The 20804-nt window shown below is 33.3% G+C and overlaps 1 protein-coding gene across 2 annotated transcripts in view; it reads left to right on the plus strand.

The window, feature by feature from the left end:
• LOC145268839 (MAPK regulated corepressor interacting protein 2-like) overlaps window positions 1–20804 on the plus strand; it is a 74243-nt gene that overhangs the window by 29751 nt on the left and 23688 nt on the right. The window contains exons 3-4 of one of the 2 annotated variants that reach the window (XM_080124506.1): window positions 6494–6559; window positions 11984–12049. In XM_080124506.1, the coding sequence (XP_079980632.1) occupies window positions 6494–6559; window positions 11984–12049 (132 nt within the window). The remainder of the gene's footprint in view (window positions 1–6493; window positions 6560–11983; window positions 12050–20804) is intronic. The other variant, XM_080124507.1, reaches the window with a different exon arrangement.

Below are 20804 nucleotides of genomic sequence, written 5' to 3' on the forward strand. Positions count from 1 at the left end.
AAAAAACAATGGTTTCAACTGATTTTTTTTTTTTTTGTCAATTCTAATAAGTTACTATGGCAGTTTGCTAATTATGCTGTCGGAATTACTTGAATAGAATATTATTAAATTATTAAAAAAAGAAAAAAAAATCTTTTAATCGTGTTAGCTGGTGAAAAATTGCCGCCATCTTTTTTAAATCGAAACAGAAATTACCTCCCTTTTGAACTCTCCTGTGTTTTACGATCGTTTTCTTCAAATTCTATTTTTATTTTCTTTAATAAATAATTTTCTACCTTATCGATTTATGTAATTTTTTTTTATATAATCATCTTAAAAATACGGGGAATACGTAGATACCATTGTTTTCTGGTGAAATTCAGTTTTATGATTTCCGAAATCTCGTCCCAATAGTGTATAAGCCCCGAAATGTTAGTTAAATCCCTACTGAGTAAAGTTTTTTTTTTTTTTTTTTTTTGTTAAAAGATCAATTCAATTATGATTTCAATAGAGTATGCGGTTGGTTCCGCCAAATAGTGAATTATGATATCAGTATTATCAGCTGATTTAAAGGAGACGATATTACGTCAAGGAATGAAACCTAATTAGTTAAGTCAGAATAGTCTCTCAGAGGAGAGAAGAAAGGACTCCAATCACTCTTAGATTAATAAGTCCGTGTGGGATAGGTACGGGCAAAAATGGACGGATAAAGATAGGCGGACCTAGTTTTGAAAGCCGATTTATCATAATTATTTTGTAGGTTTCCGACTACTTTTTGATTGTATTTGAAAGATTAAGGACTAAAATTAATTCCCATAAGGAAAAAAATGTTTTCACACCGAGCTAAACAATTCAGCTAAATTTTGAAGTTAAATAAATTCATTGTAAAAATCCTTTGAAAGATAAATATTAGTTTTCTGGGTCTATTTCAAAGAGAATTAGTGAAGTCCTAAGACATAGAATTAAATAAATAAAAAAAAAAAACACCTTGTTTGTACAAAAAATAGCTTAATTAGACCCAAAACCGAGCGATTCTGCCGTTCGCAAAAGCGCAAGCAACTAAAGTTTTGTAAATATGGAATATACGGAAACCCAAAATTGCAGCCAGTCGAAAGACTGTGAAAATGACGTCATGTAATTAAAAGGGACGAAGGGGTGTGCTAGTTTTCTTTTTTTCCCCTGACATGCATCCGTACATTCCTATTCTGAACGTTTGTATAATTTTTACCATTTTTTTTTTAAATTTAATTATTTTTCTATATTCCTGTTCGTAAATTAATTTTTTTTTTTAATTATTGTTCAATATTATATAAAAATTATGTTACGCCGAAAATTTCACATTTATGTAAGCAAGGAAAATATTAAAATCATACATATAAAAATTATGTGAAACCGGTAATTTAAAAAAAAAAAATGTAGAAATATTTTTTGCTATTATAATTTTTTTTTGTGAAAATATTAAATAAACAACACTTAATTCAATGATAATATCGGTATTAAGAGGAATTCATTTTTCTTCAAGTTATATTGAATTCATTAATACGGACTTTAGGGGCTTTTTTCATAATGTTTGTAGCAGAATTAGGGAGTGCCCGAAAAGCATTAACTCAACTCCCTAAATGTTCCTGTAAAAATTAAATAATTTATTTTTAATTGTTATATTTTACGATACTTTATTTTCATAAAAAAAATTTGACTAAATCATTTTTTTTTTACTACTGAAAACCATAACATTGATAAAGGTATTTTTTGTTTAAACAAAATAATAATTTACCACTAAAAATTAAAAAAAAAATTAATGGGTTCGATTATCATTATTTGATAAATACTGAAAATTTCATTAAAATTGGTTAATTTCCTGATTTTTGGTGAATTTTTAAATAAAGGGAGGGGTCAAAATGTTTATACATTTTGAGCAGCGGCATTCATTTTGCCCGTACCTAGTGCATCAAAAAAGAAGAGATGAAGAAACCCGTCCATCCTCTGAGAAAAGTATACGCGAACCAGATTTTTGGGTTTGAACATTTCGCGCGCACAGAGTTCAACTTTAAATCAACCAATCAAAAAGGCTGTAATAATACATGACATCAAAATCTTATCAACCAATGAAAGTTCGCATTTCTAACAGTGACTGTAATTTAATTTGATATTATCATCATAACTGTTGTACCATTTAAAAGAAGATTAAAATAAACTTTTTTTTTTTTTTTTTTTTTTTTTTTACACAGTGATCACCACTTATCAAGGCCCGGAAGCCACTCAGGGATAAGGGTTATTGCAAGTACATTACGTTAGTGAGGAGATTTGATGAAGTGTTTAATTAGGGGGGCGGTTCATTAGGAATTTGTTAACATTAGACTTGAAGACATCCAAGTTGTAGTCCGGAGGGAAGCAGGCAGACGGAACAGAGTTCCACAGGCGTGCAGTTCTAAGAAAGAAGCTTTGTTCATGGAATCTGCGTTTTGATTTAGGTACAGATATAGAGTGGGGGAAATTTTTCACAGTGGATTCAGCTAGACGGGTGTTTTTCGTGAAAGATTGGCGAGGGGGGACCAGGGATTGGAGTTCAGACGAGCACCTGCCATGAAAATAACGATAAAACAAGGATAGGCTCGCAACGTCTCTTCTGTGGGAGAGGGGTTGCAGGGTAGAGAAAAGGGCATCCCCCACTGAACCACGAAGTCTATTTTGTACTCTGTCAAGGCATGATAGGTTGTTTTTGGCAGCTCCTGCCCAAATATGGCAACAGTATTCCATCCTTGGCCGTACTTGTAATATTTTTTTTTTTTTTTTACATTTTTACAGCATACGAAAATAATGAAAATGCGAGACCAAAATCGTGTTTACATTATCGACACCTTAAAACATTCCTATGATCATATTGAAGGCGTAAAAGACCCATGTTTAAAAAATCTAGCAAAAGTCAACTAATCGTCAGATTTTCATGAAATTTTCGATACATATTCAATTTTAGTTTTTTTTTTTTTTTTAATCTTTTTAAATCACTACTACATATTAGGTACAATATAATATTCAATAGAGAATTGGCTCTGTAATAATAAATACAAAATCTGCATTAATTAAAATATTTTTAAGCGTCAAGGGTGTGATTTCCATATGGAAACGTTTATTTAATTTGAATAAAATAAAATACGCATCAAGTGCGCTTGAAAACCAAATCACAACGTAATATTAGGAAAATAAACATATTTTACTTGTTTGAAATTTATCACAAATATATTTCAGAGGTATACTCCATCCTCAGTATATCGTTTTCGCTGTTTTTTTTTTCTTTTCTTTTCTTCGTTGCCATGTTGTAAAGTTGGAGAAAAAAAAAGTCTGTTTTTAAAGAGCCGCGCGTCTTATCTCAGTGGTTGAATTTTGAAATGTTGAAACTGTGCGTAGGCAACGCAAGAATAACGTCAAGGGTGACTTCCATATAGAAATGTTGATTTAATTTTTTTACATAGGCATCACCACTTATCAAGGCCCAGAGACCACTCGAGGATAAGGGTTAAAGAGTGTACAGTAGAAATTGGATAATATAGTAATCGTTAGTAATGGAAATTTGGTAAATTTGTTAACTTAAGTGGAACGACTCATCAAAAACTTGTTTACGTTGGACTTGAAGACAGTCAGATTGTAGTCAGCTGGAAAGCAAGAAAACTGAAGACAGTTCCACAGGCGTGCAGTTCTAAGAAAGAAGCTTTGTTCATGGCCTCTGTTTAGGTTTAGGCACAGATAAAGAGTGGGGGAAATTATTGATAGTGTTTTCAGCTAGACAAGTGTTTCTTGTGAAAGTTTGGCGAGGGGGGACCATAGATTGAAGCTCAGTCGAGTACTTGCCATGAAAATAACACTAAAGCAGAGACAAACTTGCAACATCTCTTCTGTGAGATAGAGGTTGCAGGGAAGAAAAAAGGATATCTACTACGAGGCTACGAAGTCTATTTTTTAAGTCCTTTCTAGCTGCTCCTGCCCAGATGTGACAACAGTACTCCATCCTTGGACGTACCTGGCTCTTATATAGATAGAGAATCGCATCCCCAATGAGATATCTACTGGATCGATAGAAGGATTCCACAATTTTTCCAGCGGCCTGGGCAACGGATTTGATGTAAGTGTTCCATTTCAGATCAGGAGTAAAGGTCAAGCCCAGAAGCTTGTCAAAACATGAGGTCTCCACAAAACGAGAGCCATTCATTTCAATTGATGCCAGATGGGACTCAAGTGCCTGCCAGGACACTATATATACAAATGTTGGCAAATTTGGGCATATTTTATTAGTTCGAAAACATTTTTTTTTTTTTTACCAATTGTCATGAAGCTCGAGCATAGAATATTAAAATAATCTTCAAAAAGTCTGTAAATTTTCATGTAGTTTCGTCAAATATAGAACCAAAGATATGAGCATTTCAATATTCAATTTGGCTACCAGTATAGATATATCCATATATAAATATACTATTTTTTTTGTTGGCAATTTTATAACTTCGGAATATCGGCGACTATAGACCAGAATTTAACAAATGAAGATTTGTTGGAAAGCTAATGCATATTGTGTAGTGAGCTATGTGACATCTAGAAATGTAAGCCATGTTTAGTTTCAGAACAGTTTCCAATGGTTTGTTGTTCTACACAAGTCCTGAAAGGTGACTGGTTCGCAGTAGACAGTTCTTGAGTTGGAATCAAAAGATTCTTCTGTGTTGAGACGGAAAAAACATATGCAAAATTGCTACAGAAAGGTTTAATATTTCTGGAGCAATTCTGGATTCTGATTGGTTGGTAGCAGAACGTGAATTAATTCGATTCGTCAGTTCCTAGCAGCATCGTTTATAAATAGAATCTCCTGACTATGCGGGATTATACCCATTATATTCCAAAAATATTGTAACATGTCATTTGCACTTAAGGCTGCAGAAGTTTGTTTCAAAAAGTGGGAGAACACTTTTCTATATTAATTTAACGTAAAATGAGTCCCGCTTAATGGCCACCATTTTGAGGGGGTCTTTTATCTTTTTAAGGGGTGGTAGACCACTTAATGGCCACCTTTTTGAGGGGGTCTTTTCTCTTTTTAAGGGGTGGTAGACCACCTAATGGCCACCTTTTTGAGGGGGTCTTTTCTCTTTTTAAGGCCTGGTAGACCTACCTTAAAAAATTTGGTTTCTACATATTTTCGGGTGTACTGAAAACGAATACCGCATGTAAATTTTCTGCGTATAAGTATTTTTCCGGGTATTACGCAAAAAAAAAAAAAAATGTGCTTGTGCATATAAAATGGCTACCAATTATAACATAAGAATTACATAACATTAAATAATTATATAGAAAAGTGATTTCCCATTTTTTAAAACTATAATTCAAGCGCACTTGATGCATATTTTATATTTAAGCGTGTTTTATAACTCGACAAGACCAGCTCCAAGAAATAAAATGACAGAATTAATTTACATGATTTGTTGTATACGATATTTTCTTTCCGTCTTACAGGTTTTTCTTTTTCTTTTTTTTTTTTAAAGAGAGGATGAATTTTGGTCAAGAACCAAAAATGTATTAGATTTGGAATTGCTTTTAGTTTGTTTTTGTTGGGGTCAGTTTCACATATAAATTAAACATAAAATGATCACTCACTTCCAAACCAGATAGGGTAATTTTTTTTTTTTTTTTATCATTCTTTGCCATTTTCTTAAGAATCTATTGTGAGTGGGTTAGGGTTAGAGTTGTTGGCAGAGGTTAACAATCCTGCCACTTTTCAAAAATCGCTAAAAAACATGGCGGACGACCTACGCATGACACTGAAAGTAATTACCGCTCCCTCTGACACGTGACCAGAAGTTAGGGGGCATATGTGTATTTGTTTTGGCTTTACATACGTCAATGAACAACAAATTTTTACGTGGTGCGGAAAAAAAACAAACAAAACATTTTTATTTTATTTATCTACTTAGGTTAATAAAAAGAAACGTTGGTCCTTTCTTAAATATGACAAATAAATTAGAAAAAAAACATAACGCGTTTTGATACTTGTGTAGTTTTGCCACGAGTGTACGAACCATTCTTTCATCCGAACAATTTAATGAAAAATATATATATAATTTTTTTAAAGTTTGTATTTCTCGCGTTGGTGAAACTGCACTAGTACCAAATGTCTTTTAAGTTAAGAATAAAAGTTTAGTGAAAAAATGTAAACAAATTCCAGTCACGTGTCAGAGAGAGCGTTAATTACTTTCAGTGTCATGTGTAGGTCGTCCGCCATGTTTTTTAGTGATTTTTGAAAAGTGGCAGGATTGTTAACCTCTGCCAACAACTCTAACCCTAACCCACTCACAATAGATTCTTAAGAAAATGGCAAAGAATGATGAAAAAAAAAAAAAAATTACCCTATCTGGTTTGGAAGTGAGTGATCATTTTATGTTTAACTTATATGGGAAACTGACCCCAACACTGAAAAGTGTCAGAATTGTTAATCTCCGCCGAGTTGTTTTTAATCATCCTCGTGTACTTTATCTTCCAGATATACTGCTAGGCAGTTCCACAGTGCTGCACCCTTACACGAGAAGGAATCTACCCAAACGCTTAAGTATGTACCTTTTCTATATCTATACATTAATACCGTACGTATGTACGTACATGTGTCACTTCTTTCCAGATTATAAATTATTCGATCGGGAGATTCTTTTTATTCAAAAGAACGATAGAGGGTGATAACTAGCGTTGGGACGATTAATTGGAACCGGGAATCAGTAAAATCGGAGCTTTTTGGGGTATCGGAATCGGAAAAATTTGAGCCTATTTTCCGATGCCAAAACCCGATTCCTTTAATTATCATTTTGTTATTTGATTTTGGTTTGAGAAACATCATCCACTGCTTGTAGTAATAATAAATATTTATTGATTTAAAACTTCCAGACTAAAATCTCTAGATCACACCCTCACAAGTGGGTTTTTACGTTTGATAAAATATATTCACATTTAAGATGTGCTTTTTACAGTAATCGGGACAAAATAACAATTTTATAGTTAAATGTTTAGAGATTTATAAAGAATCGGAATCGGGGGGGGGGGAATATTGGAATCGTCCCATCACTAGTGATAACATACTACAAACATTAAATTAGTTTATAGATACGTTAATTTATTGTTCGTAGTATGTTATCGCCTTCTATCCTCCTGTTTAATAAATAGGATCTCCCGATCACTGAAGACGCAATGTAAAAATGAAAATGATGTCATTTTGGGGCCGTATGTGAAACTAAAATATACCTTCTTGGTCTTCAGGCTGGGATCCAAGGGTAGTATCTGTTCTGTCTAAAGATGGTGTAATGATATCATGGGGTTTTGTTCACACCGGCTGGCCAGAAATACGTCACAGACTCCTATAAGGACATTGGAGATAAACTGTAATAAACAAAATTTTAAAATGGGGGGGGGGGCTATATGTGAAAATATACCTTCTAAATCTTCTAGCTAGGGTCCAAGGGTAGTATCTGTTCTGTCTAAAAATGGTATAATGATATTATGGGGTTTCCGTTTGTGCCAAGAGCGTCCATACACTGGAAATATATCACAGACTTCTATAAGGATACTGGAGATAAACCGTAATAACCAGATATATTCTGACACTACATTAACCAGATTACTTAGATAAATACTTTTGCAGTTTTAACAAAAGGGCTACGATAATATCGTGGGGTCTCCATTCACGTTTAGCATACACAGAATGCCCACTAATGATCAGAATTTAACAAATGAAGGCTCGTTGGAAAGCTAATGACCTGAATTGTGTAGTTGGCTATATGATATTTGCCCTTAAGGTCGCACATTACTGTTTCCAGAAGTAGGGGATCACTTTTTTATATTAATTTAACATAAAATGAGCACCCACTTTATAGCCATGTTGGCTATAAAGTAGATGTTCGTTTTAGGTTAAATTAATATAGAAAAGCCATCTTTCACTTTATAATTTCTTCATATCTTGTTTCCTGGGATTTTTACTGTTATTTTTGTTTTCAGCACCCCCATAAACCTATAAGAGAGGATTTTTTTGTGGGTGGAAAGACACTGCACCTTTACCAATATTTCAATCATAGTCATTTGTTTTCCTAGTTTTGCATACGAATTACAAAATATCTGATATTCCCCCAAAGCCTTGGCCTTGATGGAGGGGAGATTAAAACTTGCTATGGTTCCAAATGATCTGAAATAACAGCAAAGGGAGACTTGATTCCAAATATTTCTCATATGTTATATCTCCCCTCTTTGATTTTCATACATAAAGTAAATTTCACGGTGTATAAGGCTTATTTGATACTGGAGATATTCATAATCGTACTCTATTTCCAAACGAGGAGAGATATAACATGAGAAATATTTGGAATCAATTTGCAACAAATCCTCCTACTACAGGACTTCTGATAAATGTATTATTTTGACTTTGACTTTCCATGTCTCACTGACTTTAGCAAATAGGGTGCATACCTTATAAATATTTGCTAATATTTTCTCTCCTCTGATGAGATGGTAGACATCGAAACCCTATAGGTTAAGGAGATAAACTTTCTAAAGCATTCTTTGTCTTGCTTAGAATAATAAAAATTCTTTGATATGAAATTCTTCTCAATGAGAGTTTTTTGAAATTCATTGAATTACAATTAAATTTATTTGCTCTATCTTGCATATCGAGCAATTCTTGTTTAGATGGGATAACTTATAGAATATTACTGCCAGTAATATTTTGTAAACCTTACAATCTCACGTTTCCATAACAACTGATTGTTAAATAAAAACTATTCTGAAGTGTGTGTGTGTATATATATATATATATATATATATATATATATATATATATGTGTGTGTGTGTAATTATAAAACTCTGTAGACCGTCCGAGTATCCTTGCTTGCTTGTTTAAATCTTGCCTTCAATGATCGGGCAATTTCATCTTTTAAAAAAAGGATAACAGGTGAATTTATATATATATATATATATATATATATATATATATATATAGTGCAATATAATTATATTTCAAAAGGTATCCATTACTATATTGTTTCGTATTGTGACTAATAAGTCTGCAAAATTACATCTTTGCTGCATGCTTAGTAACATACTTATGAGATGTTTACTTAAAAAAGGTGTTCTACGCTATTGGGACGAGATTTTGTAGTTGATAAAAATCAATGGTTTCAACTGATATTTTTTTTTATCAATTCTAATAAGTTACAATGGTATCTTCCAAATTATGCAGTCAAAATTACTCGAATTTTACTGAATTATTAAAAAAACAACTTTAATCGTGTTAGCTGGTGAAAAGTTGCCGCCATCTTGTTTAAATCGAAACGGAAAATTACCTCCCTTTTGAACTCTCCTTTGTTTTACGATCGTTTTCATCAAATTCTATTTTTTATTTTCTTCAATAAAAAATTTTCTACCTTATCGATTTTCGTAATTTTTGGATATAATCATCTTAAAATTATGAGAAATACGTAGATAACATTGTTTTCATGTGAAATTCAGTTTTACGATTTCTGAAAATCTTGTCCCAATTCTGTAGAAGTACGTAAAAAACTTATAAAACACAATTTTGAACAACTTACATGGTTCATGCAACTGACACGCTCTACCGTTCCTTCTCATTTCGTTTTAATTCATTACGATTGGTATATACAAACTGAGTACGTTTCAAGTAAATGATTAATCTATATATATATATATATATATATATATATATATATATGATATAATATAATAATTAAGTGATTGATTTTGTGCTACAAAACAGATACATTTTAAAGCTTGGTCTCTCAGCCGACAAATATCAAAAATTGGCCTAAAAAATTAATTCCTTCACCCTCAACTGGGCAGTTTTCTAGAAGGAGGGGGTCGTTTTTTTTTCGTCGACATTTTTGCAAGTCATCGTCTACCCTTAATTCGAACGGTCTCGACTTCCAGTTTCGTGATGGATGCATCAGTTAAGACATTTTTTTATTTTTATTTTTTTTTCACGTTCTTTTCCTCCTTCGTGTTACGAGTTTGAGCCTGCCTGCCTACCTCTCTACGACCACTTTTTTTTTTTTTTTTCTCTCTCTCCACCCGGGCTGCCTACTGTTGTTTGATCCCCCCCCCACTACTACCACTTCTTTTTTTTTTTCTCTATCTCCACCCGGGCTGCCTACTGTTGTTTGATCCCCCACCCCACCACTACCACTTTTTTAACACCTCCTGCTACCCCCCAACCCCTAGGGGTTCCTTACTACATCACCTGTACACACCTGGGTACCCCGGCTAGTATATGTATATTTATAAAAGCAAACATTGTTAAATATAACAGAAAGATTTTGCTTAATTATGCCTGCCTTTTTTTTTTTTTTTTTAAATTCTTTTCATGATCATTTTTGTTTTTAAATTTAAAAAAAATTAAATTAAATTTCATATATCTTGTGTTCAGAGAAATGTAATGTCAGGATTGCTAGATATCATATCGGGAGGGCGGAATAAGCACATGAGCTAGTACGAGTAGGGCAGTTGAGGTAGCAGGTTCAGTTCACAAGTCTAAGGAAAACATGGAAAGTGATAACGATAGACTTGAGAGAAAGAGGGATAAAATAAAAACCTGGCCAGAGATAAGTTTGTTCGGATGTCAATTTCGAAAATACCATCATGTTAGACGTTAAATTAAATATGATGCTGATGCTTCATCTTTTGAAACGGAAATTTCTTTTCTCCGTTATTCTACCCCCTCACAAACAGACACACACACACACACACACACACACACACACACCCAATATCGCTGTAATTGGGAATTTAGAACAGAATCGGTAATTGTATCGGAGTCAGGGGAAAAATATTGGAATTGTCCCAGCACTAGTTTAGATTTTTATTTCTTAACGCCATCCAACATGTCATTTTCTCCGATATTCTACCCCTCTCTCACACACACACATCCAATATTCTGCAATTGGTAATTGGGAATTTAGAACAGAATCGGTAATTGTATCGGAATCGGGGAAAAATTTGGAATAGTTCCATCACTCACTAGTTCAGATGTTTATTTCTTAACGCCATCCAACATGTCATTTTCTCCGTTATTCAACTCCCACACACATGCTCGCACACACACACACACACACACACACATTTGCTCACACGTATGCACACACACACACACGCACTCACACGCATATATGCACACACATACGCACATGCATTCACACTTGCTCACACAAAATCGCGTGCACGCACATACTCACACTTACTCGCGCAAACACAGACACTTGCTCACACACATACATACATACATACATACACTCACACGCACACACACATCCAATATTGCTACAATTTTTCCATGTATTAGATGGAAGACATTCCTGCTCTCAAACTGATTGAAAAATATTTGGCGTTTCTGCATTTTAGCTTTCTTTGGTTTTCATTTTTGAAGAGTTCGATTTGGGACAAGTGGAAGCAACCGCAAAATTTTCTCTGAAAATGGATGCCGTTTGTTTTCCAAAGTAAAAAAAAAATTTCCGTTAAAAATAAAATTATTTCTGTAAATGTTCCGGTAATTAATGCTGTTTTCGTGCATCTGTTTGGATTTACCGGAAACTTTCGCAAAAGTTCTGTAAAATTTGTGATTGTCTCCCCTTTGTCCAGATTTAAACTCTTCTGAAAATGAAAACCAAAGAAAGCTGCAATGCAGAAATGTCACATATTTTAATAAAATAACCTACAAATTTTTGTTGGTTGGCTGTTTCTTCTTTCTCCCAAATGTGTTGCCTTTTGTGTTAACTGATTTGCTGTTTAATTAAGATCTACATACATATATCTTTGCGGAGTCTTTTTTTTTTTTTTTTTTTTTAGGGTGGGAGGGCATTTTTAAAATTAAAAACAGTTTTAATTTTATTGCATTGTAAAAAAAAAAAAAAAAAAAAAAAATTATCCCCAAATCTGATATTTATGTCTATCGCTCCATCTTTCCTCTTCTCTCTCTCTCTCTCCTAGATATACTGCTAGGCAGTTCCATAGTGCTGCAGCCTTACACGAGAAGGAATGTTCCCAAACTCTTAAGTATGTGTCATATATATATATATATATATATATATATATATATATATATATATGTGATCAATCTATGTATGTCTTTGTTGTATTCGAAAAAGTTTCTCTACTAAAAACAATGAATTTCTTCACATTTGAAAAAAAAAAATCTCTATCGAAATGTCCCTGTTTTACAAATATTTTAATGGGATGTGCTCTGATGAACTCATTGCACTTGTGTCACCTCGATGTACATATACCCTCCCCCCGACTATTATTCCTGATATTTATTAACGACCTCCCTAATAACATTGTGTCCGAGATGGGCACATTTGCTGATGGTACAACGCTCTGTAACATGCACGAGGGAAGAACGTATGTACATAAATCCAAGACAATGGCTGAATCGTTAGAAAATGACTTCCAGACGGTAGTGGAATAAGATCGGAAATGGATAGTGACATTTAACGCTAGTAAGACTAAGCTGCTCTTTTTTTTTTTAACAATTACAAGACACCTCTCCAACCACCGATACTCATGACAAATAATTCCCTACCTGAGAATTCTTCCTTCAAACTCCTCAGCTTAACGTTCACGGGCAATATGAACTGGAACAAATATATTCAGAACATTGCGAAGGCTACTGCAAAGAATGTGGGCTCCCTCTATCATGCTAGAAGACTACTCACACCTGAGTGTATCCTGTACCTCTACAAAGCCATCATTCGCCCACGCATGGAGTATTATTGCCACATCTGGGCTGGTACATCTACCACTAATCTCTCCCTCTTGGATAGGGTCCAAAAAAGTGTTTTCAATCTAATCGATCCCACTTTGTCAACTAAGCTCCAACCCCTGTCCCATCACTGCAATGTTGCATCTCTGTGCCTTTTTTACAAGTATTTTAATGGAATGTGCTCTGATGAAGCGAGTTTGTCAGAGATATGTATGTTAAGGGGGCACAAATTGCATATATCGATGTGCATATATCCAACAAACCCGCTTAGCAACAAAATCCCACCCCTTCACTGTTGAGGTCCCTAAATGCCAGAAAGCTTTCTACTCTATTAGCTTCTTCCCTCAAATGGCTAGACTTTGGAATTCCCTTCCTGCTACCTGCTTCCCTGATTGTACTGTTATGCAGAAGTTCAAATGTAACATAAACCAACATCTTGATAATTTTTCCTGGGCATAATCCCAAATAGTAGCCCCCTTGCTTCCAAGTGGCGATATGCCTTGTTAGCAGTGAATGTGAGTAAAAAAAAAATGTGCAAATCATCAGAATGAACTAGACTTTTTTAGCCGTTAAAAATGGGCCAAAGTTAGCACCCATTGACTGAAAATGAGCACTTTATACTAAATTTATGGTTGAGTTTGATTAAATTTGTGCTCCTTTTTTTGCATTAAATATTAATCCCTGTCAATTCGTAACTGTGCATCAAACAGATATCATAATACTGCGTTTGCTGCACCTTATAACAAAATAACAAAGGTCGATACTAAATTTCAGCCAGATTGGTCCAGTGGTTTCCAAGAAAAGGTAGAAGGAGCAGACAAAGAAAAACCTAAGACTGCGCAAAACTCACCACCACATGTAAAATATACTGGCCGATCTTTTGTCCCCGTTCACCGTTGATAAACCCTGTCTTTGTTTTATCGTTATTTCCATGAGAAGTGCTCGTCTGAGCTCCAATCTCTGGTGCCCCCCCTCGCAAATCTTTCACAAAAACACCCGTCTAGCTGAAGCCACTGTCAATAATTTTCCCCATTCTTTATCTGTGCCTAAATCAAAACGACGGTTCCATGAACAAAGCTTCTTTCTTAGAAGTGAACGCCTGTGGAACTCTGTTCCGTTTGCCTGTTTCCCACCTGACTACAACATAAACAAGTTCCTGATAAACCGCCCCCTTAAGTAAGACACTTTATCAGATCTCCAATACTAACAATTACTACGATACTATCCGATTGATTACTGTACATGCAATAACCCTTATCCCTGAGTGGCTTCCGGGCCTTGATAAGTGGTGACCTCCATGTAAAAGAAAAAAAAAAAAAACCCACCTCGGCTCTCCTTTGTGTGAATGCACAAACAATTTAAAACCCATTTTCCCTTTCTTTTGTCTTTCTCCCCCATTTCTTAATACTTGGGGGTGGGGGTCGCTGATAGCATTACAATATAGATTACACCCTTGCATTAATGTGATTATAATTCTTAAAAATTTACATAGTGGGGCAGATTGCTGAAACAATCTTTCGCTTGGTGATACAAGCATCAAAATTGAAAATTGTCAGGTTTGCTTCTGCAGCCATCTTGAGTTTTATGATGGCTAACATTCTTTTCTTAAAATGCATGTTCTGAATGTCATTTGTGCCAAGTTTGGTGCTTGTATCACTAAGTGAAAGATTCTTATGGAATATTGGGATAACCTGCCCCATTAACAATGAGAATAGGAAAAGTATATTTTCAAGTGTGAAGAAATTCAATTTTATGAATTTTACATATACATATATATATATATATATATATATACATACATGCATATATATATATATATATTATTTGATATATATATATTATTTGATAAACGTGATTTTATTGTTTTTCTTATTTTCTGTTTTTGGTGTTTGTGTTATTGCTTTTGTTGTTTTCTATCTGAAGTTGTTTTTTTTTTTTTTGTTTGCTTTTTGTTTTTTTGTTTTTTTGTGATTTTCTTTTCTTGAAAAGAATCACCAAATTGTTCAATGTTGCAATCAACAATGCAGGGCTTTACATTGCGAGTGAAACAGTCGCATTTGTGAGTGATTTTTCAAAATGGCAACTAGAAATAATAAAACGCTTATCTTTTGCCGATTGTATTGTTTTCACCGATAATCTTCCAAGGCTCACTACTGAATGAAAAATATCTTTTCAACTTTTTTTTTTTTTTATATATATAAAACAAAATTAAATTATTTAAACAATAAGTTTAACAGAACAAAATAATCTTTTTCGTTTTTTTTAACGAAAGCTGTTTCAAAAAAATATCTGAAGAAATCAGAATGTTTATACGTTCAAGTATCAACATAAAGTTTGTTGTATATATTTAGAATTACGCTTGTTAAAAAACACACACAGAAAAATCTTTATGATGTACATACTCATCACAGAACTAAGATGTCGTATTTTAAAAATCAGGTGGGTTTAGCTAGTAATTTTTCTATTTGGCTAGTAAACAAAAATATTTAGTTGTCAAATGTTAACTAAAAAGATAAGTTTGTCTGTAGAGCCCTGCAATGTGACAGCCTCACCTGGGAATCTCATATTATTTTAATGGATCAATTCAGTTTTAAAGACCCCAGAAAATAAGCAAAACAAAATGAATGAATTTAAGTCTAGACTGGTTTCCTCAGGTTGACGTAAACACATCCTTCCAGACTAAGGTATTTTTAATTTTCATCCCAATCCAGAGCGACCCTTTTTGGGGAATCAGATTTACCCTTCAATGAAACTAAGATTTACAAAAAAAATAAATGAATAAATAAATATTCGTTAAAACTCCCAACTTCAACTGTAATCTTCACCGACTGTTCATAGTAAAATATAAGAAATGCACATTGGTGAAAAATATACAGTAAAAAATTAACAAAATTATATCTATAAAATGTTATAGTCTGTTAACATACTTCCTAACTTCCGGAAATTAAGAAGTACATTAGTTGACTATAACTTTTTATCAATATAATTTTGTTAATTTTTACCGTATACGTTTCGATAATGTCCTTTTCTCTATTTAATAATCATTAAAAAATTTTTTTAGTCTTATTTTAATCTCTCTCTCTCAGCCTCCCCCTCCCAAATAAACTGCTGTGTGCTTTCCCCTTCATTCTTTTTCACGGACGTCATTGTTCTCATATGCAAATTAATACCATGTGTATATTAACCCTTTATGACCTGGTTGAACTAATTCGTTCAGCCGTAAACAAATGAATATAACGGCATAAAGTGTAATAAAGGAGTATATCAAACAACCTCCAATAAAGGGAGGTCAGTAAAATAATTCCCCCAAAGCCGGCAAGGTCACGATCTTGTTAAATAAAAACCCAAAGGTGAATAATAATCAGAACGAAGATGTAAAATATACGAAAATCCAGATTCAGAGAAGAAAAAGCCTTTAGAAAAATTAAAATTGAAATTTAAGAGAAATTACAAAAAAAAAAAAAAAGTATTGAACTTGTTTTAGAATAAGAATTTAGGACGCTGTGGTTATTCAAAAAAAAAAAAGTTTTGCAAAAACAATATTTTAAAATTTATACATTCCTCTCTTTGTTTATATTACGATATTGTCTTCAATAGGTTTCCATACTTTTTTCGTAGGAGCATTTTTATTTTATTTAGTCCCCTTTGAAGTAATCTCTTTCAGCTGTAATGCACTGGTTGTGCAATTCCAACAACTTCTGAAAAGCCCCATGGAAGTCCTCTTGTCCGAGCGTGTCAATAACCCTCGTCACAGCCTTCGTTCATCTCCTCAATTGTCTTGTAACAACAGCCTCTAGAGCCCTGAGCTTAGGGAATAATCAAAAGTCACGGGGAACAAAGACTGGACAATAGGGAGGGTGAGGAACTGTCTTGATGCCCATCTTGGTCCAATAGTATGTGACAAGGATAGAGTTGTGGATTGGTGCATTCACGCAAATCTTTTGCATCGTCAGTTTCTCGCAAATAATTGTGCGTACAGTTCCCACACTGACATCAAACTGTACACTTATTGTCTCTATAGACACATGATGCCCCTTATCACTGAAATTCTTTATTTGGCCAATCAACTTCTGTGTTCTGACTTCCTTACTCCTCCTACACCTCTCATCATCCCTTACAGACTCTTTGCCTTCCTTGAATCTCTTATGCCGCACAAAAACTGATGCTTGATTCATGCAAGATGGTCCAAAAGCAGTCTGAAGTATTCCATAAATTTCTCTGGCATTTTGTCAGAATTTAAAACAGAATTTTATTGCATATCGTTTTTCTAAATCGTCCTCACGTCCAGATTGCACTTTTGAAATTCACCAGTTTTGACAATCAGGCTTTAGTAGGGTGTATTCCAATTCCTGCTATAGCTGTTCATTTGAACTTGAAATCATAAAAATTGGTCAGTCATCTCATAAGATGTATTACAATAACATACAGAATTTTTAAGAGTCTACGACAATTTTAAATGCCTGTGCAAAAAACAGTCTGGAAACTTATTGAACACACCTTGTAAATCTTTCCCTATATCAAAACTCGACTTTGTGACAGAAATGTGATTCATTGTCTGTTTCGTTGCAGATGTTATGTGTATCCAAATTCAACTGCAGTTGCCCCTTTAGTTTTGTTGATTTTCTGGGGTCCTTGAAACCTAATTGATCCTCTTAATTTATAAGTTTCAATCTAATTTGTTTGTCTGACATCACAAAAAAAAATCCTCATCATCGCAAACATTAATTAATAAGAAATGAATTGCCTCCCTTTATAGTCGCTTTTTATCAGTTAAAAATCATTAAAAACCATTTCCTCTTCAAAAATTTTCAAAACAAAATAAAAACATGACTGCCTGTTTATGGTTTCAAATTGGCGATTTTATTTTATATTTTTTAAAAAGTGATGTTGAGAGGAGACTAAATTTTTTAATTATAGTTTCTTTTTAAAATTAAAAAAAAAAAAAATGCAAGTGAATTGACATCTGTTTCTTTATAATTTATATAAAAAATTATTCGGAAAAAAAAAATGTGTTGTGTGTTTAGTTTTCATTGGAAAAAAAAATCTCAATTTTTTTAAATCGATTCTTTTTAGCTTCAAAAGGTTAAAAATAAAAGAATTTTCTAACAAAAAATCGTTTTAAATTCATTGTTAATTGTTTTATTTCATTTTTTATTCATTTTATTTATAATGGATTTGAAAAATTTTCAACCACCGTGGAATTTCCACGGGTTCTGCTAGTTTATGTTAATAAAAATTGTCTGACCACGTCTCGTATGTCTACGAGTGTGCGTCACCTCTTACTCTTTGAATTAGTCGGACTACTGTTCTCATCTCCTATTATTCTCGCGTTCCGGACAACATTTCTTCAAGTGCATCTTTTTGAACCCTGAAATCTATCCAGAATTTTGAAGATGTATCTTTTATTTAGCCCACGGGGGTGGATTGTTCTCATTCTCTAATCCATGACCAGATAGTTTCAAGCAAGTTCATCCATTTGTCTCTTTGTTTGTTCACACTGTTCTCAATAACGACGCCTTGGATTTTTTTTTTTTTAATTTTGCACAAACATTAATCATGGTGAACGTAAATTTTTCCCTTGTGAAGAGGGACGCTGCATGCTCAGCTTGTTTTTATTCTTAAATTCACCTAACCTTAACCTCTGGCCTTATTTGTGTGCCTTACGGCATAATCACATTGATACACTAGTTCCTGACAGATCACCAAAGTTAAGCAACGTTGAGCTTGGCCATTACTAAAATGGGTGACCAATTTGGAATTTCATGCGTAGGAGGACGTCGACACCTCCTTGCAAGAGTTGCAAAAACCTAACGTCATCATCTCGCCTAACGGGGATATACATGCGACAAGGGACCGCTTGTGAATTTCATACTCCCATGGAACTTCCTCCTTGGGAGGAAGCCAGTTAAACTTGCATAGGGTTAGTGCCGTTTCCATTTTTTTTTTTTTTTTTTTTTCATATTTGTGTGCCTTTTGTTGAACTCTGGAATTTCAAATTTAATCCTGTTCAAAATTCTGTATAGTTTCCAGAGTTTGACATCATCAGAGATAACATCGACCAAAGCCTTGTGAGAATAACATCCAAAATGAGAACAGTAATCCGAATAATAGAAACTTGCAGGGATACCCGATGTTGCCCGGGATTGAATGAGGATTAACGAACACTTTTATTTTATTATGTTTTTTTTTTTTATTTATCTTTTTTTTTTTTTTTTTTTTTTTTTTTAAATATTTTCTTATTTATTAGACTTTTATTGTCATCAAAATCGGTGAAATCGACCAATTTTCAATGAAATCAATTGATTGCCTTCTCTACTCGGGAACCCACCGTAGTGTACCAGGAGAAAGTTTCACATGCCTCCCCACGTGATTTAGTCCACAATACATTGTAATTTACATTGCACTGTAGAGAACACTGCACCAACTTGTATAATTTTAAAATATGGAAATTGTAAGATTTATTATGTTTAAATTTGTTCTCGCTACTTTGACTTAGCCAGATACATATCAATCAAAGATGGTGATGTGAACCCATGGAAGGAGATCACAGATTAGGTGTAAGAAAGATATATTAACTAAAAAAGTTACAAGGATAGGATAAAGGGTAAGCGGAGCTTACTATCCAGTTGTGTCTAATTATCGATACTCATATGCACTGCGCACTACTGCTGATTCTACGGCCCTGTCGGTGGGGCATTAGAATACGCCGACTGCCCCCCTGCAGAGGGTAAAAGTCCCTCAATGGGGGTCCTGGATATGACCTTAAACTATATCCAGTGGTGAGGCCCCAGCTTGTGGGCTTTGGGAAGTGTGGAGCCACCCTTTAATTACCATTGCTCCCAGGTCCACTCTGACCCGGAGTGGTAGTACCTGTTAGGGTCCCAACTATGGGTTAAATAGAAACTGACGTGAAAACAACAAATATATTCTATTAAAAAAAATTTTCTTCAAAATCTTTGGATTCGGCATTAAATAACCTGAAAAGGGTTGATATGCCGTAAAACAAAAACAACCAACCAACCTGCTGATTATACAGTATTATGATACTGCTCCCCGAGAGGGTTATCTCACATCGTAATATAGTATTGAAAGATTCTATGATGTAGGTAAGTTTCGGTCTCACAACAGATGGTAGGTGGTATATTTTTTTTTTTTTTTTTTTTTTTTTGTATAAATGTAAAAAATGTGAAAACAAAAACAATACTATCGTCAGTTAACTTCCGAACTTCTGGTGTAACGCTACCGGATGTGGTGACAAGTCAAATCAGTATCTTTGCTTTTATTGGTTTTCAGTATTTCTATTGTGAAGCGATTTATTGAAATAAAATATAAGAAAAGGACATTAGTGAAAAATATACAGTAAAAATTAACAAAATTATATCTATAAAATGTTATAGTCAGCTAACGTACTTCCTAACTTCCGGAAATTAAGAAGTACATTAGTTGACTATAACTTTTTATCAATATAATTTTGTTAATTTTTACCGTATACGTTTCGATAATGTCCTTTTCTCTATTTTATAATCATTGAAAAATGTTTTTGGTCTTATTTTAATTAAGAATTATTGAAATTAATTTTGTTTGTTTTTAAAAGAATTATTGAAGATACTTTTTGCACTTTTTTATTTTAAGAATTATTGAAAAATTTTAATAAGGAATTATTTAAATTAGTTTTACTTTTTTTTTAAGAATTATTGAAAACACTTTTTTGCGCTCCTTTTAAACATATTTCTTATAAAATTTCTCAATAAAAACTTATTTTTTTTAATTTAATAACAAAATTAAATTTTTATTGGGAAATTGTGCAAATAAAGATTGTTATTTTTATAATTTTGTTAATTTTTATTGTATAATTTTGTTAATTTTATTGTATAATTTTGTTAATTTTTATTGTATAATTTTGTTAATTTTATTGTATAATTTTGTTAATTTTTATTTGTATAATTTTGTTAATATTTATTGTATAATTTTGTTAATTTTTATTGTATAATTTTTCTATAATGTCCTTTTCTCCTATTTTATTTCAATAAATCGCTTCACAATAAAAAA

Source organism: Euprymna scolopes, chromosome 44 (assembly GCF_053919585.1).
Source record: "Euprymna scolopes isolate OS-2025 chromosome 44, ASM5391958v1, whole genome shotgun sequence".
NCBI lineage: Eukaryota > Metazoa > Mollusca > Cephalopoda > Sepiida > Sepiolidae > Euprymna > Euprymna scolopes.